Here is a 27,670-nt window from a genome sequence, read left to right on the forward strand (position 1 = left end):
GATTCTTTTCTGCCATCACAAAGGAGTATACTAAGGGAATACATGGAGCTTTCTGTTTTAAATCTCCTAAATCACTTTGTGATGTATTTTAATATAAAAATGGTTATATAACATTTTAATGAAGAAAGCACAATTTTGTAAATTAAATCCATTGATTTCTGTTAGCCAGCTTTTTTAACAGAACTGTTTTATGTATTGTAATCATATACTTTTATGCTTAGGATCAAGGTGTATAACTCAGATGTAAATATAAATGGTGCTGCTTTCTTCTTAAAGAGTTTCATCTGGGCATGTATGTATGTGAAGTATTTTAAATGAGCATTCACTGCCTCTAGAATGACTAATCTAAACGTGCAGGAGACCTTTAAGTTTTCCGGCACAATTTTTGGAGATGCTAGGAGTGTTAAGTCAGGCCATCATTCCACATTCAACTCTTACTTTTAAGAAATGACACTGCTATTGATGCACAAGTGTAAATAAAAATAAAATCTTCTTATTTTTGGATCATATTCCTGTGTATGTCCTTGCTAAATTCAGAAAAAAAAGTAAATGAAGCCCATGATCCAGGAGGTTTCACTCATTGCAGATTTGAGGGGAGAAGCTCTCATACTGTGCTACGATAGTGGCAGTTTCTGGACAGGTAGTGGTTCAAGCATGTTGCATCTCTCCTTCCTTCTTGTGTTCAGTCCTGTTTATATAAATTACAGCACATGACATACATGATAATAGGGAATGAGTAAAATTTAAACTTATCCACCTATAGACTAAAAAGAAATCCCTAATGTAAATTATATTTATACAGTATTGTACGTATGCTGTTTTCAGACAATAACTGCTTCTGAGAAATAGAGATAACTTATGCCCAGGCATTTGGGGACGGGGTATAGCTACTTTCGTCCTTCCCTAGAGCTGTTACTTATTCTGTACAGAGTCAGTATTAGCTACATTTGAATCCTTCATACATAGCTTTGTGCTAAGACTTACTGTAAAGGATTATGAAATGTAGCCTTCTTTTGCATGCCATGAACTTTAAAAACTATTCTTTGCGAGCAATTGATACGTGTGCAGACTTGCTCTCACAGAGGGCATTTACACAAGGCTTTGCAAAGTGCTAATGTGCATTCTTGGTTCCTGTTAGAGAAAAGTGAACTCCTGAGCAGCAATACACACACTGCCATGAAAGGGGACTTTGCAAGCTGTTGGGGGCTTTAGTGTAGAACAACATTTTGTGGATACTACAGTCCTGAAGTTCCGGCTGGGCAGGAGAACAGTTTCAGCAATGACTCTGCTTGACCTGACATAGTATCACATACACACAGCATATCCTAGCCTGTCCCACGTCTGGGAGTGTGATATGAAAATTATGCCTACACTGATATACATAGAGAACATAGATCAGTACAACAAGGAAAGCATTTCAACTCTTACTCCTTCCCTAGTCACCCTCTAAGCTGATTATGCTAGTGCAACTGTTTCAGAAAAATAAGGCTACAGGTCTACCCTCATGCCAACCTTTTTATGATGTTACTCTCAGGGAAATGCTTGAACTTAATTTGAATCAAAATTAGTAGAAGCCAACCTCAGAAACAAAATTCAGCAGTACGTTCAAAGCAAATTACAGCAAATCTGAGGCAATGCAAAAAGAACTGAGTGGTTTTTTTAACATTTTTCTGAGTGTCATAACAGGATCTGGACCTTGAGGGTGGAGTAGCTATGGGACCCTCACTAACAAGAAAGGGGAAAAGGTCCAAGTTTGCCATTGGCATTTTCAGAATCAAGATGTCATTCAATTACACAAGGCAATGTAACTGTATGACTCTAAGCATCCATAAATTATAACACTGAGAACTTTATTGGTAACTAACTCAGAATTCAGAGCAGATTTAGAAAATACAGTTTATATGTGTGTGAACATTGTAATATAATCTCAGTTTTCATTATGTTTAAGTACAACTTCTTATAAGTCTCAGTTGCTGAGTGATCTGTCTCTTTCCCTTCTCACTACTTTCTCCCCTCACTTTATGCCTCCACAGAAACCAGGGATGGATCTAGCAGATACCTACATTATGTTTGTTCGACAAAACCAAGATATACTTCGAGAAAAGGTCAATGAGGAAATGTACATAGAGAAGTTATTTGATGTAAGTAACTACCCTTGCAAAGCTTGTTGGTATCACTGCTCCATCAGAAGAGATAAGCCACAGTTTGATGGTGTACATTCAGCAAGCTGTTCAGATATTCTTCCCTGTTGATAATTTTTGCTTTTGCACCTTTATTTCTCATCATAAGCTATCAAGGGTGGCCTTTCTTTAAACATTTTCTGCATGAAAATTTTAAGTGCTAGAAGGCATAAATAAAATCGGTAGAAAATTGTTTGAAATAGTCTTTTTCTACTGTGAGTAGTCCAATTTTATTCCATCTTTTGGTTTTGGATGTGTTTATGGGAGAGAATTGGATTGGTGTGGTTTGTGGACTTCATTGTGAAGTTAATTTCCCTGAATAAAAACTTGTACATATCACTGACTACTTGTATAAAGAAAAAGGTCAGTTAAGCCAGGTACATCTGCAGGTTGTGACTGGTACTTTCATGGAACAACTTTTTAGAATTTGGTTTTATGGATTTTTAGTTTAAGATATATATTTTCTTAAAGTTGACTAAACATTGAGTTGTCAAACTCGTTTGAAAAATTATGATCCTGCTTCTGCAAGTCCAGAGTAATTCTCTTCCTCATCCTCAAGGCCCACAGATTGCTAGCTATCCTGTATCTTCTCAATAATCTCCCTCAGCTCCTACACTGGCTTCTACAACCTCCCTCCACTGATCCTTTGCCCTGAGTCCTCCTCTTTTTGTTAGAAATTATCACCTACTCTACCAAAATTTTCCTCATACAAGGCTCTACTTTAAGGCCACTAGCAAGACTCTTGGGCATATTTCTGCTTATTCAAGTTCTGACCACTAATTTATGTCCAGTATGTCCCCTTCTGAATGGTCTGAGTAGAGGAGTAGACAGCTGAAATTGTACTGTCTGTATAAATTCAAAGCACTACTTATGTAAAATGTCTAAAATAAAAGGTGTTTTATTATACCTTTGAACCAATTTACATTAAAATTATGGCAGTGACTTACAATTATGTAGGAATTTGAACAGAAAAAGAAGTAATCTCTGGCACTGTGCAGTGTAATTCATTACAAAACAAATTCTGGAACATAATACACATTTTGAAATGTATTTATTTGTGTGTCATCTCCTAAGTATTTTAGAAAGCTTTGCTGGCAGTTTCATTTAATTATGCAAGTTACAGCAAATGTTTTCATAACAGCAATTCACAGCCTTTACTGTGACACTACATTTGTGGCAGTCACAGAAGGTCCCATAACATAGACTCTCAGCCATGGTATGTCATGTCAGTGTTTGTTGTTTGTTAGACTGGGTGGTCAAAATGAGACTTCTCTCTCAGATTTTATATTTCCAGACACTCCCAGGCAGCTTCACAAAAAAAAAAGTATCATCTGTTTTAATAAGCTAAGTGCTAATATGTGTGAAAAGAATGATTTTATAAAAGCTTTGATGCCCTGCAGGGGTAGCAAAATTATCATCCATCCAGCTGGCACCTTCACAAAGTACTAAAACCATATTAGCAACTTCTGCTTCAGTTTGCTTTTGCGCTGAATCTGCAAGCATATGTTTCATTTTCAAGTTTCTATTTTTTGTTTTTATTTAGGGTTATTTTTGCTTATGTTGTATTTTTCTGAATGTTAAGAAAATTGTGTTCCTAGGGCAAGTCGAACTCTCACTGGAGAGATCAAATTGACTTTGTTGATGTAGTAGGATTGGACCAAGCCTAAGGCTATGTCCATAGTAGTAAACTTGCCAGGGCCTGGGCACAGGCCTAAAAACTAGCAAGTGATCATTCACATCATTAAGTCATCGGCATGGTTCCTGGCATGATTTTGGGTTATGCCAACTAGCACCAGCCCAAGGGCAGAGCCTCAGTATAACTGGGTTAGCACAGGTCAGTGACCTCCTCCAAGTTTCATTTCAGCAATCAAGCTTTTCAGCCCAAGAAAACATCTCCTGTATGGATGCAAGTCATGACATGGCACCCGGCTTTGAGATGCAAAACGATTCTTGTCCCCTTTTACACAGTTCTATGCATTTTATGCTGTCATGGATGATGCTTGTAGCTGTAAGGAAAGAAAAAAGATGTATATCATAAGTATTCTATGGATCAAATATTTGCATCTTTATTTGGTGGTATCACATTTCTACATAACGTCCCACTAGGAGATATAACCGATTGGACAGAATCAGATATAGTACATTAACAAATAGATAAGCTGATAGCATGCAGAAATTTAAAACAAAGACATCTCACTGTACTAACTCACCTTTCCTGAGATTACTTCAGATTTAGAACAGTATGATTGAGCAAGATTTTTCTCATTATTTTTGGAAGTTTTTTTTTAAATCAGTGGTATAACAAAACCTAGGGACTCTTTATAAATTCAATTCTATCAGGCTGCATATCAATAGAAAGAATAAAATATGGTCAAGCTTTTTATGTAAATATACTTCAAGACATTTGACTGGCTGCAGTTATGGATCACTGTTGATTTCCATCTAAAATGCATAGGATTTGTATTAGATAAGCAATCATCAGCCAAACAAAATAAGAAAAATGGATGTCTGTCTGTCAGACAAGGAAACACCTCATACAGAATAACCAAAAGAAACCCAGACTTTTCTGTGTGCTACAAGTGTTAGTTGTAAATATAGACACGACTGGGACTTGGACACTATTTTAATCCCAAAAAATATATACTTACAAACTATTTATGCACAGATTTCATTTACTTGCTTCAGGCTGCTATATACTAACAGCCGTTACAGTGACCAAGAGAATGGGATGTCTACCATATGAAGTAATATATGTTTTTAAGAAGATCATTTAAATTTAAGAATAGTATTGATACAAGTAGAAAATGTATGCCAATGGGTCACAATATTAAGTATTGTGAGTAGAAGTTAGAATTTTTTTTATCTGCTTGAGGAGTCTCACCCCAAGGAGAAGACAAAGAAATGTCTGATAAGCCTGATAAGCGTAGAAAAGCACTGCCATGCTAACAAAATGTGAAAAATCAGGAATTTAAGCTTGTAATATGAATCCTTAGATATGAGAGAGTCTCAAATCTCCAGGGGACTTTGAAAGAAGACTGGGCTGCTAGGTTTTTTGTGCAAAATCCTATGCTTAAATCCTATGCTTCAGTAACTGCTGATCATGCAGCAGAACCCGGATGGTTATATTTTTCCTGCCTTTTTTCTGAATAACTTGGCTTCTGGGTACATTTCATTCTTCACCTCCTCTGGAAAGAGTATAGGCAGCATGCAGAACATCGTGGCTTGCTTCTCCTGGTATCACTGGTGTCTCCCAGGTCAGTGTGCTGTCTTCTTGTTCTAAAAATAAAATTACCAGATTTACACTCACAAAGAGCTTTTGCTTGGTCAGTTTGTCAGAGACACTAAGGGCTTTTTGATGTGTAGGACATGGTCTTGTTCCTAAGATCAGCTGGGAATTTATTCCTATCAAATTCCTTCTTGTCACAGGAGCTCAGAGCATCTGTCTCCTGCTCTCGTTCTGTAGCCGCTTATAATTGTGGAGATTTGCTTATTTATTTGTTTTTAACACCACAGATCTTAAAGACTGCTAGAGAGGTTTTGTAATGCATTGTACATGTGAATAATCTGCAGTAGTTCTGAGCTAAATATCTATTCCATGATTTCTGTAGGCTTAATTCAATGAATGATCTATGACTCCTTCCAGTCCCATACTCCACTCAAGTAAACTGAGACAGTGAAACTATATTGGGACAAGTTTCTCTAATAAACTCAAATAGAGCAAAGTTTTTCTACCATTAATGCTGCAGTAACCCAAGTAGATTCAATATATAACAAGCAAATCATGAAGACAGGCACTTCTGTGTTTATTTAGTGCTTATAGTTTTTAATTATGATTAAAAGCATCACCCACTGAAACTTTTTTCGGTTTAATCACTTAAACAAAGAACTCATTTTTAAGTAGTTTAGTAAAATGTTTTAGAAACAAATTTATACTTTAATTATTTTTTTTTAACCTGTGTTTGAAAATCCTTATTTTCAGAAAAGCCTGTCAGAGTGGAAGTGGTGAATGGGAAAATTAAATAATTAAATAGAATTACATAAACCTAGGAAAAAAATCTAAAATAGTACTAATTATTAATAAAACCCCCCTTATCTGTAAACTGCTTCATGGATGGTGTACAAACCTTTATGCAGCCTTTCAGAGAATAGTGCTGTGTATCTGATCAGAAAATTAACAGATGTAAAAAGTATCTAACTATAGAATTCCCACGGGGTCTGGTTCACACAGTTAAAAGTAATGAGAATTATACCATGAACTTCAACAAAAGCAGTGCTGTATTCATAAATATGCCAGGTTATCATCACTGAGTAGACGTAAAATCACATCTCTACCTGAATTTTTAATATAGGACTAATAAGTCTCCCTATTCCTGAGCATTTTAAATGACAATAGACTTCTAAATTAAAAACTGTTTCCTTTAAAACAAAACTGAATTTTACTAAAAAAAACAGCTTAAAGAAGATAAGTAATTTTGCATGCAACACTATGTAAAACATTGATACAGTCCTTACTTTCTGTAGTTATGTAAAGTACTCAAGTGCCACTTGGGTAGAATTTCACTTTCTTATACCTGTTAATAGCACATGAAATTTCATTATGAATGTTTTCCCTTCAGAATAATCATGGTTTATTTACCACTAAAAGCATTATCTTTTAAGTTATAGTTGTGTTGAGTCCATTGTGAAAAATTTACAGTATAGACAGATGTACAGGTCTAATTTTATTAAGATTATATATGCAATGAAATCTTTATGCAATAATTGATTGCTGCTTTGAGAAATAAAGAATACTTTAAGAAAACAGTTATAACACGTCATTGTTTTACCATTGATACAACAGGTTTTCCATTTTTTTTAGACTCTAATTTCTGGGAAACCTGTGTACCATAAACACATAAAGTAGTCAGAGTGCATATTCTGGAAATGTCAACATCAGCAAACATGTCCCTTCATTATCCTGTACCAGACGGCACCTGTTAGTAGGTGTTGACTTTGGCCATGATTGTCCATCTCTTATGGGTGTTTAACTGGTGTGGTGTGACTGAGTAGTCCTGTTGCCTTCACAGGAACTGTTCATATAGGAGAATCTCCTCAGGGTTGTGGCCTCATGTAGGGTAACGATTCAACAAGCAGTGTAAGAGTTGTTAATGGCAGGGAACTTCTACAACTTTCTTTGGAGTGCAGAAAGATTGAATGCCTTTATGAGTAGTATAAATGCTTAACCACTCCACATTTACGTAGTTACTTTTGCTTTTGTATTTCTGTTGAAAAATTCTTGTATTTTGTCTGGAGTGCGAATTAAATGCTAGTTGTGTTCCTCTATCACAACCATTATTTTCCTTTACTTCTAGAAGCTGGGATGGACTGTTTAAGTTCAGTTAGGTACTTGGGATTATTTGAGGTAGCAATCATTCTCCAAAGATTACTATGTCATATATTTCATTCTATGCCTAAATGGAGATAGGAAGTACTCACCTGATTCATTTCTGTTTGCCGTCATATCTGCAAGTACATTTTTAGCAAATGCTTTATTCAGTTGCATCATTTCTATAAGTTTTCTGACCTTTTACCAAGAAAATGTCAAATACTTCTCCCTGGGAAGTGCGTTAATCTTCAGCTGGTGTTACACAGCTAAGAGGAACACATACTTTAAATGTGAGTTTTTGGTAGCAGCAACTCCTTGTGCTGTCCATGTCTACCTCAAAAACACCACTACTGTAGTATTTCAACAATGTTTTTCTAGGAAACCTTGTGATCTTTTTTTTTTTCTCATTCTCAAATTGCTTCCTGTTGTGTTAATTCTAGTAAGTAATCTTCCCATTCCTTGTTATGTAATCACTTGCAACTGTACGATTTGACAAAAGGTCTACTTTTTATCTAGATTATATGCCAAGGCAACTCTAGCAAGTTGAGATGAGGTAGAACTTGTTAAAGGCCACATTTGGATCAAAACCTGTGTTTGTATTAACCTCTGAGAAACAGGAGAGGACCATGCCTAATTACTTAAAGACTCAAGAAAAATGGATTGTAACTTGTTGATCTTATTTCTTTGATAACTCAGAATAATCTTCAAGAAATATGTGGGCTTCTTTCTCAGATTCTTGAAATTTGATCACTGCGCAAAATTGTCTTTTGGCCCAAGCCCAGAAATACACATCTTTGCGTGATGCACCTGGACATATGTGGCAGGTCTGGTAGAATCAACTAATTAACAACACAGGCTTAAACAGGCACCTCATCTGGCAGTGTAGTTAGTTGCCTGATGGTGCTCAGCAGGATTTGGTAGTGCTTTTTATTTTTCTATCCTAATGGTCTGCTGCCCACCTAATTTTGCCTTATTGTCAGCCACTACTTACCGCAGCTTGAGGCCCTCCCAGGAGGCTAAATTATTATCAAAGGATTAGGGAGATGTAGCCTTGCAGCTCTGACATTTCTGATTACTTGTCTATGCCAGAACACTAATTAGCTGTGACTAATTAAGAAAAATGTTCCTGCCATAGAAAACCATTTAAAAGAACTGAGAAGTAGAAAAGCAATTGAAAAGCTGAGCAGTGCTCAGATTTGCTGATGCTCTTTAGATTTTCACCAAAGTTTTAACTCACCTTTAATTATGTCTAATGTTTTATAGGGAAAATAGAAAGCTCTTGATATGAGAACCAATCTGAAGTTTTAACTTGATCTGAAGATATTCTTGTAATTTTAAACAGTTTATCCTGTTTGGTCTTTTTGGTAAAATAAAGAATTTTAGACAAAACTATAGGCAGCGTCACCTAATATGGGCTGGAAAAGAGAGTTCTGTTAACATGCTCAAATATATTAAACTATTCTGCAAAATGGAAGCAAAATCTTGCAAATTTACTATTCAAACTCTTCCCAGACTTCACTAATTTATTCCTGAGGTTTTCAAGTAGATTCACCTCATTTTTTGCAATAGAAATCTCTCTAATGAACAATAGTTCATTTGAAAGCTGAAAAATCCAACCTCCGTCTGATTTCATACAGTATAAAAGTTTTCTTTGTTTTTTTTTTTTCCTCTGGAATATGCTGAGAAAAGGAATGCAGACTCTTGGAGGGTGCTGATTATGCTGCTATGAATCCAGCAAAGCTCAATAGTGTTGAAATCAACAGGACTACAACACACTTAAAACAAATAATATGCTTCAGAGTTTGCTGCTTCAGGATCCAAATATTCAGCACTTATTCAGCTGTTTTTCACTGTAACTGAGAGTGTTTTCTTTAGAGGAAACCATAACAGGATGGCTGGGTTTGATACAGTTTTGTTTTAATACATTTCTCCACCTCTTCATTTTTTATGCCCTTTTTAATTTTGGAATTTCCTTCAGAATTGTTTTGGAATTAGCATATCAAACAGCCCAAAAAGATATTAAAAGGTTTTTCTTGAAATATTATGTATTCCATAGTCCAGTGTGCATTTAGTATTCATAGAATGGATGTCTGACACCTTTTTCACACTAATTCAATCATATTATTTAAATCTTCCCCAGTGGAGGAAGAAAGAAACTATGAAATAGATATTCTGATATGTTACTAAAAAGGCTCTTCAGGTATAAAAAGGAAATAGAGAATTATTTTTCGAGGCGCTAAATCTCATATCCTGTTATTCAGAATTTCTTATGCTGTTCTTCCCCCTAATTTCCCTGAATTATGTGAAAAGTACCCTTATTGGGGGGGGTGTATAAATTGTTATAAAAAGGCAATTTAAAATGTGCATCATGAGTCAAAAGGCGGGGGGGGGTGGGGGTGGAGAATGGGAAAAAATCCCAAAGTCAAGATTTTTAAATCCTGTCTTTTTTTTTTTTCTGAAGGAGTTGTATCAGTCATGGGTAGAACTATGAGGGGGGGAGGTTGTTTGTTTGTTTGAGATGGGACTGTAACATTGGGAGCTTCCAGTACAATTTTCCCATAGATTTTTCTGGTCTATACCATTCGTTCATTTAGTTAATGTAGTTAAATGCATCTATCCGTCACTCACAGTATCCATTCACTAAAAACAACAACAATTCTATCAAATAAAAGAGAACTCCTTCCAACATCCAGGCACAATTTAGTCCTTTAACCTTTTTATCCTGCTAGGCACAAAGTAGCAGCATCTCATTCCAGGCACTGCGGTTTTTTTTTCTTATCTGGATGGCTTGAAATGTGTCTAGCAACTTAATGGAATCAATTGAGCGTAGACAACTATAAAATATAAAATAGCACTGAAACTTTAGATGAGTCTGTCAGTAAGTGTTAACTGTGGCTACAGCTTTCACATTCTACACAGTCAAGAGAAATCAATAAGGATTGTACCATTTATATTGTCTTATCTAATGTTTGTTCACCATGAAGTGCCAGGCACAAGCACCATCTAGGGAATATTGATTTCTTGATGTACTGTAATTCACACACATATAAACAGCGGGAGCACCTTGTGGCTTCTCAAACCTTACTTGCAGGTTTGATATTTGTACTTGTATTTTCTTTGGGTCAATCTTAGTTTAAAAAGGAAAATCAAGCAAAACTCTATGTAAGTGTTCACAGATAGACACACAACCATATTTTTGGTCATATTACAAGAAAAATAGTGCCAGGAAGCATAAGAATACTCTAGTTTTACTGTAATTAATCTGGAGTAACAGAAAGAGGTTGCTATGTTGTAAATTAAAATAGTACCAGGTGAGGATGCTGCGGAGTGCTCTAACAAAGTTAGTGAGTCATCGGTGGAAATGACTTCTTAACCTGCTTGATCATGGGGAACTGAGGCTTTAGTGCTGATTTGAATGCGCAAAATTGTTGACCTATAGGGAGGTGATTTCCTTTAAATAATTCTCAAGTGTTCCATCATATATTTACACAGCATTGACTATCTTTGCCCTTACGCTGTAATAAAAGTGTTTACAATGTACAAGAAAAATAGTACAAGTAATGAATAGAAAAATCAGCTCAAAAATAAAAAACAACAGAGCTGTAAAATTTGCATAGTTGAAATGGTGCACACGAGCAATAGGGTCAGAGATGGAAAGGAGCAAACCATGCATCTGCTCAATCCAAGGACACTTTCTGCAAAGAGACGAGGGGAGGAGAGAAGTGAGAGGGAGGCAGGAGGCTGGACCTCTGCTCCACATTAGCGCTGCTCAGTGTGGTGCCCAATCAATGCAATGTAGGAGAGGAATGACTCCACCACTGCGCAACTCCCTATCAACTTCACAGCTGCATCCAGCCCTGTCATATGCCACTACAATAACATGCAGAGTAAATGGATGATGAGTCAAGATTGCTGAGGTGGAAAGAAATGAGCTGCTTGTAAATATTCACCCAGAGGAACCCAGGATGTTTAAATAGTCTGATTAAAACATGTGCTTGACCTCATTCGTCATAGAGCAGGGAGTCTGAATAGAAGGTTCTAGGACAAGAGCTACTAATGTGATTCAGTACCTAAAAGTTACAACACAGACTTTTGCCAGCTTTGATCTGTCTCACTTTTGGTACATGGTACAGAGATTAAGAGTATACTCACCTTAAGAGAGAAATACAGCTCAAAGGACTCTGTCACCTCCTTGAATCGCCCTTTGCTGATGCCTGACCCCAGGGAATCTCAGGGAGTCCTGGATGACTGGGCAAAATACGACATAGGTGTCTCAGTTACAGGCAGAGTGAACCTGGACCTTTAATCTTACTGATGTTATGCATGCACTTAGGAAGACTGCTTAGCATTTATGCAGCTCTGCGTCTTCATAGGGTCTGTAAAACTGGAGCTTGATAGCAAGAGGGTAGTGTTACAACGAGTAAAAATTTGGTCATTTTGCATTATGTTCATTTGTTTATTTTGAGGATCCAAGCTGGCTTTCATTTCAAGGTTACTCAAGTGATGTTCCTCACTCTGTGCCTTGGAGGATGTTTGCAGATATACCCATATTGCAACACCACACACATTGCACTGACTGTTTGCTCCAGGGAGTTTTAGCACCAGAATAACCTGTAGATGTACTGGTCACAGATGCACTGTGTATCAAGAGTAGAGTAGGAAAACTGTGCTGTTAGTCTCTTGTGGTCATGAGCATTATGTTAGTATCTTGTGTTTAAAATCATAACATCAACATTACATCCTCCAGATATGGAAGGAAGTTATGCATGTCTAATTTTGCAGACTTCCAGTTTCCCAGTGCATCTACCATATGTGAAGAAACCAGGAAAAAATAAAGGTCACAAACATTATAAGGGAGCATAAATATTGTAAATTGCTGTTTAGCAACCAATATAAAAGGCATAGAGTGATAGGTACGCTATATTTTATGTTGAAAGTTTATATTTATTTGTAAATTGGCAGCAGTTCCATAGCAGCTAACCAGCTTTTAATTATAAGCCTAAAGTATGAGAAAATTACTTTCCTCTTAAAAGATAGGCTTTTCGTATGTTAGATGTTCTTTGTTATTTCAGAATTATATCCTTTTTTTGCCTAGGAGTTTCAAAGATGCTTAATGTACTTTTAAATGAGCCTTATTCTCTCTTTTCTTCTCATTACTGATTTCTGAAAACGAGCCTCCCTAATTTTATTTTCTCATATCACTAAAATATCCCAGCCAACAACTGATCACTTGTTTGTTGTCGTGACTCCTGCTGAATAAGGTCTTTCTGTCAATGTTTGGGTTCCTCTTTCTGTTGAGCTTCTTTCCCTTTTGCCTAATTGCTTTGGGACCGAGTGGGAGTCTTTCATTCAAGTAGTCAGGGAAGAGACTGACTAGAGACTAAAATATTTGTTTCATCAGTTAGTCATTCTTAAGAAAAACAAAATGGTTTTTGATCTCCCTGACAGATTCATTGTCATAATGGCCAAAAAAAAAGGCAGAGGAAAACCAGAGGAGGAGTCCCACTGGAAGGAAGAAAACTTTTCTTCCTTGGCCATGCAAGGGTGCAAGAGGAAAGTTAATAAATCTGCTACAATCACACACACACACACACACGAAAAAAAGAGGGGAAGAAAAGAGATGTGGTTTGTACCCAAATAGTGTTTGTAGTTTAAAATAACCAAGCTAAAGAAATAATTCAAAGCCAAAGTTCAAAAGTTGGTTTAGCGTTTCAGGCCTAAAGAAGGAAGCAAAACACAGAAGCTGGATGAAAGCCCGAGACATTTCCAGGAAGATGCCTTGATAAGTGGTACCAAGCATTCGAAGTATCAGACACTGGTGGGGTGGGAGAGCTGTGTGTCAGGGGCTCTGTGCAAAGCAGGACCATGTGAGGGAGCATTTCAGCAGAAAAGGATGATATAGCAATAGGGGGACTCTTGAACAAGTCCTTGAATTAAAGTGTGGGAAGAAACTGTAGCAAAATGGGGAGCAGAGATAAACAGAGTGTTTTACCTGTGACTCTTAATATTGATTTAATTGTTTGCATTTTCCAGATCAAGGACTTTTGAACATATGCTTTTTGGTGTGGGAAAAGGCTTCATCTGTTTTTACTGCTCACTAACCCCATGGTTCCACCAAGACTAACTCCATGGACTTTCCACTCATGCTTAGTTTAATCTTTGTTTATTTCTGTTTCTCTTAAATAAAAATTCCTAGGGGAAAAAAAAAAATAAAAACAAAAGAATGCAAAGGCATAAATGCAGTGTCATGATGGTGACCTCCCAACCAATAGTATTCTTGAATTTTGTGAACATTTGAGAAAATGCAAAAGTAAGCACCCCTGGTATCTGCATATTAAAGGATGTATACTATTATTGAATGGAAACAAAAGTAAATTAAAGTATCCTTTCCATTTTAACATTTGTATTTATAGTATTTTATATGTTTTAAGCAACAATAAAAGTAATGTGTCCTGATACAGTAAATACACAGCAGAGGAACAGGTACGTGAAGTAATGCTTGATCAGTGCCTGTAAAATGGAGATACAGCTCTAACTCTCAGCACAGTCGTAACATCAGCTGTTTCCCTCATATTCATTTTGCTGTGAAATTTGTGCCACATGATTTTTATTCTGCAGTCATAACAGCACTTTGAATCAAAAGACAGAGAAATTTTTCATGTTTCAGAGAAGTAATGTGAGCCTCTATGTCCTAAACAGACAGATTACTATCTTGCCAAAACCTAAAGAGGCAGAAGCATTAGGGTAGCTGTAAGAACAGCCAGACCAAGTGTACTTGACAATTTTATTGTATCTGGAGATGGTGTAATTTCCATTTCTACAGTTAGAGGCCAGCTAAGTGACCATTTCTGCCTACTGAACTTCCCCTAAGGCAAGATTCTGGATTTTGGTGAGAAGAGTCTTTCAGGATGGCACTGTAAAATTGGAGTACTCTGAGTCGAATTTGGCTCACCGTCTTGGGTTGTGGTACTCAGGCTATGTGTAATGAGAAACGCCATCCTTGTGGGGTTGGATAATGTGGTAAAGGAGGACAGTGGCTGTCACCATGAAGCCACACGGAGCTAATAGTGGGATGGGAAAACTCTTGTGTGAGAGCTTTCTCTTCTCTCAAGTTTCCCCAGCTTCTGTTCCTTCATTTTCCTGGTCACTGACACAGTTAGTCTCACTGGTGTGCTTCACAGACTGGTGCACATCCCTAACCTAGAAAAGTCACTGGGAAGATAATGTCTTTAACTCAGGGGAGTGAAAACACAGGAGGGAGAAGTGGGAGAGCATTACATCACTAGTCAAAAAGTTCTGATCTCTCCTCCATTAGAAGAAATTGACATTTTAACCAGTTCATGAGCTGCCAATGTCAGGAATCAGAATTTATGGGTCAGGAAGAGAGTACAAACAAAATTTCTACATGTTGATACATTAAATTTTCTGTTTATCTACAGTTGCCTCAATCTTCAATGACTTCTCAGGCTTTCTTAATCAAAAGGCTTCCGAAGCCTGAGAAAGGAACATAAACATCTTACACAAAATTGTTTCATTGTTGCTTCAATTTGCAACTAAATATTTTTCATTTCTGCAAAAATATAAAGATAGTTTGAATGTTATTTCTTCCAATGTTATTTCTTATTTTGGTGTTCCTGTCTGTACATACCTTCTGATGTGTCATGGTGGCCCAGAGGCTGAGAAATCCTTCCCCAGGTTTGTGGGGTTTTAAAGGGTTAACAGAGCTTTCCAGCCTTCAGAAGAGTGTGTGCACTTGTCACTACTCAGGTAAAAATCCTCGTTTAAATAGGTGATGTCTTTACCTAAGTTTGAAAATACATCTATAACTTATAAACTTCAGAGTGTTTTCAAAGACACTACAAATACTTGTTTCCCTCATTATCGTTAACATTCAACAAAGGAAAGCAGTATGATTATTCATATTTTACAAGGGGGGAAATAAATTGTGCAACTTAAATCAGGAACTTTTTTCTAACTTTTGCTGTTTGCATTTTAAGGAATAAATTATTTATTCTTTCATCATTGAACATTCTTTTAAGTTTCCTTGGCACACTACTAGTGATAACTATCAGAATCTTGAAAAAATAGCATAGCCTTTTAATAAAAACTAAGCATTTTAGTACTTATTATTTAACATGCTCATAGTATTTCTTACACATTTTAGATGCTGCCATTGATATACAGTCTCTTCGGTGAGAAGAATACTTTTTTGTTATTGTTCCTGGTAGAGAAAGTAGAACTGGAGGAAGTAAAAACATCCTGTTGTCATCTGAGCAACTCAATTCCTGATCAATAGTGTGATAAAGGCTTCAGTAGGAAGGTAGAATGTGGTTCCTATAAAAGCCATTCCCCCCACCATATTCAGCAGAAAAAGCATTTTGACAGTCCCCATTTATCAAGAGCAGGCGAGATACAGAAACCCGACAGGGTCTTGTGTCTCAGGCATTAGGGATACCAGCCCTAGAAGGACTAAAGCATTGTGTATTAGTATGTATTGAGCCTCCTTCCAGGTGGCAAACAGCTGCACCTTTTTATAAAACTTCAAAAATAAATCTGAAGTGCTTGCTTTCAGCCAGTAAGTGTTATATTTAATTGAACCGTTCTGTGAATGTTATAGCTCAGGCACCCAGAAACATGGTGAATATTTAATATATTTGTTTTGTATTTCCACTGGTCAACAGAATAATGAAATTCCTTAACTACTTCTCTTTAACTTGCCTGAAGAAAGCACGGTATGTTGCTAAATTGCTTTTCACTAGCCCTGCCGAGAAACAACTTTAATCCTTGTTAGAAAATTGCAGAGTCTGGGCCTGACAAAGAGCTCATGCCTGGTGCTTTGTGAGCGCTGGGAGTGGGGCGAGGGGAGCCCTTTACAGCTGCGTGCCTCCAGCCCGCCTCAGCTGGACTATTTAGGCGAGGAGGTTTGTCAATTCCTCCCGACAATGGAGCGAGTTTTTCAGTGCCTGTAGCCGCACCGAGCCCCGTTGGGGATCAATGCTGGCCATTCAAGCTGCACCCTCTTTCATTGCTTTGGTTTGTTAATTTAAGACTAAAGGTCCGCTGAGGGGGTTTAGGGTGTTTAAGAAAGCTGATGAACTGTTTAAGAAATCTGATGAACTGAGAGCGTTTATAGCCCTGGTGTGGCAACTATTGGCACTGAGGGAGCTGTGTCCTTGTTGACCCTCTTGTTATTAAAAATGCACAAGTGCTGCGCTTCTCAATATTTCAAGACTCTTTCATTGTCAATACCACCTTCTGAGCCCTTCAGCTTGTTGCTTGCTCTAAAGATCTTCTTAGATTGGGTTTGAAAACTTCACCTTAAACACTAGATTAGACTGATGTTCTGTTTTCCGTGCTCCTGTTGATTTGTTGAACCTTCCCAGGGCTGGAAAGCAAGTAGCAGCTTGATGGGGAGATGGGCTGCTAATATGATTTACCAGTCTACAGTCATGCACAATAAGTGTGAATAAATACAGGGGTCTCGCGGAGTCAACCCTAGCCTTTCCTTTTCTCTTATTTTTTACTTCAAAAGAGGTATCTCAGGAAAATGAAGGGAGTAATGCATGCCCTTACAGGAGCTGGATGAGCTATGAATTAGAAGAGAGGGGGAAATGGGGAGACAAACATATTTTTGTTAAAGTGGTTGGCTGCTGTTATGTGCTGATGTGAAAAAAATATATAATAAACGCTTGCTGTTTTATTCTTGCATAGACAACAGCAAAGAATATGGCACTAATACCGTATCACTGACATCTGCAAGAGTCACATCGTCCTTTCAGTGCTATTCTTACTAGCAGGAAAGTGAGTTTTTCTTAAAACCAGTTTGAAGGATTTTTTTATTATTATTATTACTATTTTAGAACTGTGTAATCTCAGGACTATTATCTCATCACAGAAGGTTGTGAGTTTCTAATAGATTCCTATAAGCCACAGCAGATGCATCCCTACCTCTGTAACATGCTCATGGGTGTCAATACGTGTGGCCTTGGATTCCACCTCTGAGAGGCATTTGCAGTGCTGTGCATTTTAACAGGCTCCAAAAGAAGCAATATGGAAATATTTACTTTTCCTCTTAGGAAGTCCAGCAGATTTATGCTTATGCAGCTTCAGCATATACTAAGTGCTCAAAATTAGGGGGTATAAGGCCAACAGTGAACAGGAATTTTATCCACAAGTACCTCTGTGGGGACTGTAAAATATACTGGATGCAATTGTTATTAAAAATGTTGTGACAATTCAGAACAAAAATACATCCTTTTCTATTTAATATAATAGCAGTCATCTATTTTTCCAAAAAGTGTATGCAAGTACCATAGTATCATTTCACAACCACCAAATTAAACATTTCTACTGAAAGTTTAATGTATTAAAACCAGTCAGGAAGATGTATTCTATTGTTTTCATTCACGAATTTGAGTAGCAAAATTAGTTCCCTCCAATTTCTTAGCTTTGTTTTCAGTGCATGTAGGCATATCACAGATATATACAGAGTCTAATTTTTACTGCATCCATCTTAATTACATAATGTGGCTGAGCATTAAAAAACATTTTGTAGGAAAACTGGAAGTGGGTCTGTTTTCAGTGATCAGGCACCATTCAGGCGTGTTGCATGGGGTAACTGATCACGGAATTTTTGATCTTGTCTGTAGTTTGTTCGTGTCAGCAAGTCTGACCCCCTTCTGCTTTCTCCTTGATAGAAACCAAATACATTGTGGATGTGTTATTGAAATTTTTTTGTGGAAGAATATCAGCTTCGAGAAAACACTGCTACTAAAATCATTCTCTCAACCGTGCTTATGTTAAAGATTAACAACTGTAGAGTCTGAGTAATAGTATAATAATTGGGCTCATCTTATTGGAAATGACAATAGATATTCTGGGTCAAATGCTAGGCATATGAATTTTTATGTTTACTAGATCAACAGAGTTCCCCGAATGAATAAGCTCAACTGTGTTTTAGTTTCTAGACATCTGTATACATACACCACCTGTCATATAGTTTACAGCTGCCACTTAGTAACAACTCTGTCACAATAAAAATACTTTACAGGTACTTACAGAGGAAATCAAAACCAACATGGGTGTTTGGGTTGAAATAATGTAAATAGCGTAAGAATGTCACACAGTGATAAAAAAGGCAGTATTTTCTGGATACAAAGTCAGTCCCATATTTTTTTTTAAATGAAACTACTTTTATTAAATGTGCAGCTCTCTGCATCTTGTGTGATGTGTTTGTTCACTGCTGTAAAATAGGGAAATAATAGGACAAACTCTAAAAAATGTGAAAGTAACTTATTTCCAATGATTTATGATTAAAATACACTGTTTCCTATTTCAAACTTACCTTAAAACTGATAGTTACAATGAGATGAGGCTTTTTCTTGTAGCAAAAAAAAGTATTTATATATAATTACTCTATTTAAAGCTTGCACCGTAGACCTAACATTTTTATTAAAGATTTTTATTTCTGTCTTTTGTTACATCCAGCAGCCAGTAACTTCTCTTCATTTTTTCAATGTATATTTTCTTTTATTTGCTAATGTACAGATGGCTCATGAGACATGTTAGATCCTTTCTTTGAATTACTTCCCGATATATACATTGCCTAACATGCTGCATTTTCAAGTATGCACGATGTTTCCTTTCTTTGCATATCTGTGTATTTTGTAAAGACACAGGAAATTGCATTAGAAAAGAATTTAAGCCTCTTCCCTGTGGGGAAAGAGACTAGAAACAGAGCTATGACACAAACTCTCTTAATCTCTCACTGCTAAAATGAAAAAAAATCCCTTCCTTTTTACAGCTGAACTAAATGACATCTGGATGGTATTTTACAGGAGGGCAAGGAAAACTGCCACAACTATGTTTAGTAAAATCTCTTTTAATCCAGTTAATGTGAAAGAACTGTTATAGTAGCTATTTGGATCTGTGTAGTTTTTTACAATAACGTAGGCACCCATTTGTGTAGCTTTGAGTGAAAACATACCCATGCCTAAGACACAAAAAGGAAGTAAGGTAGGCTGTAATTATAATTAGTAATTAACGTAAAACAAAATCTTATCTTGTTTATTTTGGGAGAGGTGAAGTGCTGTTTTGATAATACTTAAATACAATTCCCATGGATTTCTGATTTCTTTTTATTTAATAAAGGAATGATTTTAAAAAAAACATAAATAAAAAGACAAGACAAATTCCATATTCTAAGTTTGATGCTGTCTTCCTGTTTGAAATGGAAAATCTAGGTACTGCAAAATCTCTCTCAAGATACCCTACTTGTATTTTTAACTTGCTGTTTTATCTGTCAATTTTCTCATGTAACTGTGTGTTTAGTATCCATCCCTACTGAGAGACAGCAAAGTGCATAATGCTATTCAGCTTGAAAATCTTGTGACTGAAAGATAAAATTGCAGTTGCTAATTCATGTAAAGAACAATCTAGGTCAAGTTGTTTGATTTTCTACTGACACACGCAATACTCTTAACAAGAAATTATATCGTTGTTGACTTCAGTGCTGATCTGTGATCATTTCGAAGTGTTTCATTACCTCTCATTACCAAATCTGTTAAATAAATACTGCAGGGTTGTTTGGTGTTTTGGTTTTTCTATCCTTTTCAGCAATGGTATAGCAGCTCCATGAAGGTCATATGCGTGTGGTTGGCTGATAGATTAGACCTTCAGCTTCACGTCTACCAGCTGAAGACTCTCATCAAGATCGTGAAGGTAAATAAAAGCTATTTGAGTTAGACTGCATGGTAAAGAGAGAAAAGTGATGAAGTATTAACATAGATTATTCTCTAAAAGTTAAAAAATTTCTAATAAAGTTGCAACCTTATGTAGTTTTGGTTTGGGGTTTCTTTTTTCCACAGCAGTTGCAAATTTGAGAAGAAAAACAATTTATTAAAACCTCTGATGTTAATTATATGTGCACTAGTAATTGTCATTTATTCTAGACTCAGTGACAATTGTAATTGTTCCAAGGAATTTTAACAGATTGCTACTATCCAGACAGCAGCGTAATATGACATTCCTAATAAATTTATTTTCGTCATGTTACTGATTTTTTTTTGTTTTACCTTAATAATCACATTATTATTTTATCTGTCTTATGGAAAATAATATTCAATATATTAGATAACATTTTCTGATCTTTCATCCTCTGAGTATGGTTTCATAGAAAGCCAGTCCCTCCAGTCCAGTCCTCAGTCATTTACACTGACCAACGTCAAAAGTTTCTGAACAAAGTATAAAATACTTTGCAATAGCAAATTATGGGTTAACCAGCAATTAAAGAAAATTTCCTTCTAGATCCCTTTCAGATCTCAGTTAATAACCCTAGGCAAGAGACAGAAGGCCATTTCAGGTTTTTTTTTCTTAATTCTGTCTTGTTTAACACTGAACACTCTTGTTATCTGTATAAAAGTGAAATAAGAAGCACCTGTTGTCAATGCTGACCTTGATTTCTTCAAAATATTTTCTCATTAATTTCATGCAAGCCTGTAAAGTCAGAAGCATTTTAACTCATGGACAATAAAATTGCAACTGCAAGTTTCACAATTCAGTAGTTAAGCAGGAAAAAAAAAGAGGGATGCCAGAAAACAGCCATAAAAATGATGTCATCATGGCTTGCTGAACCACCTAAGCTTAGCTTTACTATTTTTGATCCTAGCTGAATTCTCTGGGAACAGGATTTGGTTCATCATTATGTTATATGCCAAAATGGTAGAAGCTGTTTGCTGCTTGTGGTTGAAATAAATGGCTCTTGTGAAAGATTTAAAGCTATTCTCAAGTAAAGGCAATCATCCTCTGGGGGGGAAGTGTTATAGGATCTAAAAACTGTGCCCAGTGAGATGCAAGAATGGGCAGACTAAATTATACCAGTTAAATATCACCCAGCCGGTTAAAAGAAGAGGCTCTTATAAAACTAAAGTTCAGGTGAAAGAGCAGCAGTTAACCAGCCTTCCTTCTGCAGCCTGGAGCACTAATTAGCCTTGTTGAAAAGACGTAGGCTTTGGTAGCGATGGGAAAACACTGGTTATGTCGGTAGCCTTTCTGTGCCTGTACAGCTCGTTTGCTTTGTGCTTGAATTCCAAGTGTGTTGTTCCATGGCACCCTCTGTGAATACAGATGATTGAAGAAGATAATGTAAGTCATAGAGGTACCAAGCAACGTACTGGAAGACAGAAAATCTTGTCCACCTGCGTTTTGGTGGGTGAAGATAGCAGAACTGGAAAAACAGGAACTCCTCCTGGGGGATGCTTCTGGGAAATAAGAAACAATGGTTCAAGTAGACTATAAGACTATCAATGCCACAGCCAAGCTGGGGAAGAGGCAAGCGAGGATGCACTGTTCCTCCAGACTCTAGAGAGGATGGAGGGACTTCTTTGTTTGTTTTTGGAAAAACTGAGAAGCTGTGTTGCCCCTCTCATCTCTTGAAAATACTCCAAAAGATAAATAGGAGTTAATTTTTAAGTGATATGAGATGAATAAGAAACAGATGATTCTTTCATGTTTGGATGCAGCAAAGGTAGTGGCATTATAAAGAATGACTGGAGAAGAAAACATTGCTTGTTCCCATTAAAGCCAAGACTGAGGGATGGTGGCATAAAGGTGTCGATAGATGTCTGAAACACGTGCAGAGGGCTATGACTAAAGAAGGGTCAAGGACGAAGAGGAAAGTTAGGGAGAAATGAAAAATTAAGCTTGGAAGTGAACATTATTATCCTGCAACAGTATGTCAAGAGAAGAGCGATGACTGAACCCCAGAGTGCTGATCTGAGAATGGGAGAAATACAATGTAAAACTGAAAGAAATTGCTGTAGGACCTGTTAACAGCATAAAAGGAAATTGAATGCACAGTGTTATGAAAGGGGAATGCAATGGTAACACTTGAAAAAGACCAGGCAGGGTACTCACAGGAGTGTGCGAGCAAAACATAAGCTGCATCCATTGACTCTGAAGTTGACCTATGAAAGTCAAATAAATCTCAGTTGCAGTGATTCACATGAAGTTTAAATAATCATCATAGACAGTCGCAGAAAAAATTATGCCAGATGAATATTACCGATTTCGAGAGCTGTCTTTTGCAGTTCTCTGAAGTACTGAGTGAAATAAGATCAGCCCTTTTTTCTTTTTCAAGGGTTTGTGCATGGTCTCCTCCAGCAGAGGAATGGGCCTGATAGCCCTTAATTATCTTCCATTTTCTTTTTCCCATATTCCCTTCCATAAACATGGAGAACTCTCGGCAACAGGATGCACAGAATAAGAAACTAGCTAGATCAACTTGTCCTTCAGCATTTTAGGCTAACTTGAGGAAAGATTATTTCAAATGTGTCACAACTTAAAAATAAAGAAAGTAGAGTAGCTGATTTTTTCCATGTGCTCACTTGAGCATAGCATCAATGAATAAAATAATTCCACTCAGATTTACTACTTGATAGAAATTCAGAGACAAAAGTCATATCTGCTGGTTGATAGGAAGGCTGGATGCCAAGGAAAGAAAATTTTCTCAAGTGAAAGAAATATAGGAAATACGTAGATTATTTAGAATGTAAAGTAACTGACTGAAGTAGGCACCTGAGAAACATTTACATTCTAAAATACAGATTCTAGATTCTAAAATTTATCGTATTTTCCCACATTTGGCCTATAAATGTAAAGATAAGTGCAAACAAAATCAGATCATAAGGAAGGAGTCAGACGTTTATGTTTTCTGTGAAATGACTGAAGTACCTGTAACAAAATTCACAATTCAGTATGCGGTTAGAAAAGTTCTTTGATGGTTTCTTATCAAATAAATAAGACGAATAGAAGTTACTCAGAAATCAGTATACAGTTATAGAAATGTAATGTAATACAAAACACAGTCTCTCAAAGGAATGACCATTGAAGTGTGGCTTGCAGACTCTCTGGAGTTTATAAAAATCTACAGCCCAGAAACTAAGACTGCAAAATCCTTAGCGAACTCTAGATCATAGTTCCCTAACTGCTGGAGGAATTGAGCTGTTCCACTGGCATGCAGGAAAAGGTCAGTGTGTAAAGGAAGGCTGCCCAGATTTGCTTGAGTCCAATTCAGGATGTTTTATTTTTGTCACAGAAAACCTACCGCGACTTCAGGTTGCAAGGCGTGCTGGAGGGAACACTCAACAGTAAAACCTACGATACTGTTCACAGCCGTCTGACTGTAGAGGAGGCCACAGTCTCAGTCACGGATGCAGGAGGACTTCAGGGCATTACTATGAAAGACAGTGATGAGGAGGAAGGATGATGGCACTTCACCAAGTGTTTGGAGGGTGGGGGTTATCTTTGACTTGGAATTTTTTTGGCAATTTGTCCTTGTAGTTGCATTTATAGTTTTGCCTTATGATATAGGTGCAGATATGTAATTTTAAAAAAGAAAAAAAGAAAGATTATCAGAGGGAAAGTGCCAAGGACTTTTTGAGAACAGTGGTTGTAGCATATTTTAATGTATAGCTTTGCTTAGGGCTGCAAGAACACTGGCATGCAGTCTGAGTTCCACTTGTGATTATGTTTCCTTGCCTTTTGTTTGTTACCATTTGTTCTTGTATCTCCATCAGATATTGATGTCCTGTGTAGAAAAAAAAAAATGTGTGCCTCACTCAAAACCCAACTATACGGGAAATCATTCTTGGAATAAGTCAGTGCCCTAGGTAAAAAAATAGTGTATTTTCAGGATCACACTTTGTTTACCTTTTTGTGCTTAATTTTACCTTATTATGTGATGTGCATTAAAAATTTTAATCTTGGTTCTTTGTATTTTGAGGTTGGTATGTAAGTAGTAGGTTTTCAAGGACAGTCAAACACATACATAATACTTAGGAGTGTTGTGTCCATTCTGCAAGTTTAAAGATATCTCATCATGTTGGATGTCAGTAAGCTTGCCATCAATGTTTCTATTTCTGTGAAAAAATTCAGGCAATAAGAACACATTTTGTCGTGACCGTTTCTGTATCTACCCACATTTGTATAGAATTCTACAATTAAAAGATGTTTTCAATATTTCAAACTATTTGAACTGTTGTATGATTCCTCATGAGAACAAGTTTTTTGAAAGAGTTATATTTAGTTTACGTAGTGATTTATAGCAAATATATTTATTTCATAGAGCAGGTGCATATAGCAAACAAATATCCAAGGACACAATGCCTTGATAAAGAAAAAAAGCAAACAAAAACCCCTCACAGGCAGATGAACAGACAGTGCCTGCTCCTCTTTCTTCTGTGCTCTCGATATGAGATGGAAAGACTTCACATTTTCATCTGTCGAAACTCACACGACTTATAAAATATGCAAGGTTTGGCAGTTTTGGGGGAGGGAGAAGGAAATGGAAAATGACTGATTCCTGGGTTTGTGTAGACAAAATTAGGAAGAACACAGATGTTAGCAAAAGAAGTAAGGAAGGTTGCTGAGAAATAATGTCATACTTCACTGTTGAGGATTTATGGGGCTGGCATGAAGTTTCCCTGCAAGAACAGGCCATAGGACTTCAGAGGTCTGTCACAAGCACAGGGGGCTGCAGAATCTGAGAACAAGAACAGCACTGGGAAGCTCATCCAAGCAGGGAATGGCAAGTTATGCTTCTCCCTAGCTGTCTAGGGAGAAACCCAAAGTGGCATATTTTTTCCTGCAGCAAACCACCTGTAGGAAAGACTCCTAACCCAGCACGGTCCTGACTGGCCTGCCCTGGGACACCCACTCACCGCCTCTGCCCAGGGACTCCCCTCCAGCTCCATCCAGGGCTGTCGCTTTCTGCCCCAGCACCGGGTTAGAACTGCTGGTTTTTCACTCAGCTACAGTCCCGTCTGTGCCTGCTTGTTGATCCATGGATTGACTTCAGCCCTGCCTGTTGATTACAAACAGGTTAGTGATCTGGTCATTGGGTTGCCACCAGCTCTTCCCCAGCTTGCCCTGCTCCCTGTCTGGGGCTGGTGGGACCATCCCTGGCTGATGGGGAATCCCCTGAGCAACTTGTCAATCTTTTCTACTCCCTGACATCATCTTTTTTTAAAAAAATAATAACTTATGAATATTTGTGGCTTGAAGTGGGTCTCGGTTACTCTGATTTCATGAAGTATGATACACGTGCACCGTGTACGTCGAGCACTTTGCTATACAATTTCATCTACGTGGAGTACTTGTAAGACACATCTGTCACTAAGATCAAGATGAGTAAAGGAATAGTAAAAAAATCCAACCAAAGATGACGCAACTATGAAGAAGTTACAAGATTTTTCTGATTTCATAGAATCATGGAATCACCAGGTTGGAAGAGACCCACCGGATCATCGAGTCCAACCATTCCTATCAAACACTAAACCATGTCCCTCAGCACCTCGTCCACCCGTGCCTTAAACACCTCCAGGGAAGGTGACTCAACCACCTCCCTGGGCAGCCTGTTCCAGTGCCCAATGACCCTTTCTGTGAAAATTTTTTTCCTAATGTCCAGCCTAAACCTCCCCTGGCGGAGCTTGAGGCCATTCCCTCTTGTCCTGTCCCCTGTCATTTGGGAGAAGAGGCCAGCACCCTCCTCTCCACAACCTCAGAGAAATTAACTCGAACGCGAAGTATCTGCTAAGTTATTATTAGCAGTCCAGCACAGCAGACATCACGAGAAGGCAGGTAGAGATATGACAGCTCTCCAAGGGTCATTCCACTTGTTATTAATCCACCTGTTTCCTTAGCAAGTATGTTTTGTGAAGCCGTGAACCATCTCCCCGCTTGAGAAGGCCGGTGGGTACCTGCCTGGCAGCGGCACCGTCGCTGACACGGGAGCCGATTCATAAACTTGTTCAAATCCCCGTTTGGCTGCCGGAGGCGCCTTCCCGGCCGGGAGAGCCGCGATCGCCGCGCCGGGCTGCGGGGCAGCCGCCTCCCTCCCTCCCTCCCGCAGCTCCATGCGGGGCCCTCGGCGAGGAGGAGGAGGAGGAGGTGGGGGTTGGGGTTGGGGTGCGGCGGGGGCGCTGCCGGGGAGCCTCCCTGCGCCGAGAGCACCTTGCGAAGGCGTTTGGAATCAAACGGGATCGTGGGAGGCGCAAGGCAGCAGCAGCAGGAGTGGGAGAGGGAGAGGGAGCTGGACTGGTTTTGTGGGAAAGGGAATGAACCTGGGACTCCCGTGGGACCCGCAGAGACGCTTGCCCTGAACGGGCTCCCAGGAGCGTTTTGCTTCGATGGAGACTTTAAAAAAAAATAAATAAAAATAAAGGCAAACCAAAAAGCAACCAAATCACCAAACCCGAAACACCAAACAACCCAAATGCCGAAGTTTTTAGCTTTGGGGCGGTTCTGAGGGCTGCTCAGCTGCCGCCCGTGTCCGTGCCCGGCTCGAATCCCGCTTTTTGTTCTTATTTTCCCGGGTTTGTTTATTTTTCGCTCGGTTTCCCCCCCTACACTCCGAAGCGGAGCCCGGCGCGGGGCAGGGGGGTTTGTCCCGCTCCCCGTCCGCAGCCCGGTGACTCCGAGCCCGCCCTCCCCGCGGCCGTCGGGGGGAGCCCGGAGCGCCCCGGCGCCGCCGACAGCAGCCGAGCGGCTCTTTGCTTCGCTCCCGGTTAGCTCCCAACGCTCGGGGAGGAAATGGAAACAAAAAATAAATTAATTGCTCCTGATCCTATTCAGGAATCCTAAAAATAAACAGCTTCCCCGAGCCAAAGAGCGCGAGGCGCTCATTTAGCGGCGACGGGGCTAAACATTTGTTGAACTGGGAAAGGAACAAATGAGAAAGTGTCACTCACGGCTCCGGCTGCCGCTGGCCCCTCCCAGCCACTTTCACCAAGGGCCCTTTGGAGCTGCTGACACCGCCGGGTCCCCTCCCAGGCTGATTAGATTAACGGCGGCTGCCGCGCTCACACAAACCGCTCCGGGAGTTGCGGGAGGGCCGGGAGCGCCGCTGTAGAGGGTCACTTGTAATTTCGATTATACGTGATTAAAGGCTTTATACGTGAAAAGGCTTAATTTGCACCCGTTTGGCTCTCGGTTTAGAGGGGTCTGTAGCAGACGTACTGTACTGTCAAACTTTGTTTTACCTCCGGGAACACTCGTGCGCGGCGGGTCAGTGTCAACTATTTTTTTTCTTTTGTGACGAATTCGGTTAAAAATAGCAAAACTTTATTCT

The 27,670-nt window shown here is 38.4% G+C and overlaps 1 protein-coding gene across 4 annotated transcripts in view; it reads left to right on the top strand.

The window, feature by feature from the left end:
* CADPS2 (calcium dependent secretion activator 2) overlaps positions 1–23,949 on the top strand; it is a 313,820-nt gene extending 289,871 nt beyond the window's left edge. For all 4 annotated transcript variants that reach the window (XM_069850643.1, XM_069850660.1, XM_069850652.1 and 1 more), the window contains 3 exons: positions 2,034–2,141; positions 20,161–20,265; positions 23,639–23,949. In XM_069850643.1, the coding sequence (XP_069706744.1) occupies positions 2,034–2,141; positions 20,161–20,265; positions 23,639–23,809 (384 nt within the window). In that variant the 3' untranslated portion in view covers positions 23,810–23,949. The remainder of the gene's footprint in view (positions 1–2,033; positions 2,142–20,160; positions 20,266–23,638) is intronic.
* The last annotated feature ends 3,721 nt before the right edge of the window (positions 23,950–27,670 follow it).

The sequence above is a fragment of the Phaenicophaeus curvirostris genome, chromosome 1 (genome assembly GCF_032191515.1).
Source record: "Phaenicophaeus curvirostris isolate KB17595 chromosome 1, BPBGC_Pcur_1.0, whole genome shotgun sequence".
In the NCBI taxonomy this organism is placed as follows: Eukaryota; Metazoa; Chordata; class Aves; order Cuculiformes; family Cuculidae; genus Phaenicophaeus; species Phaenicophaeus curvirostris.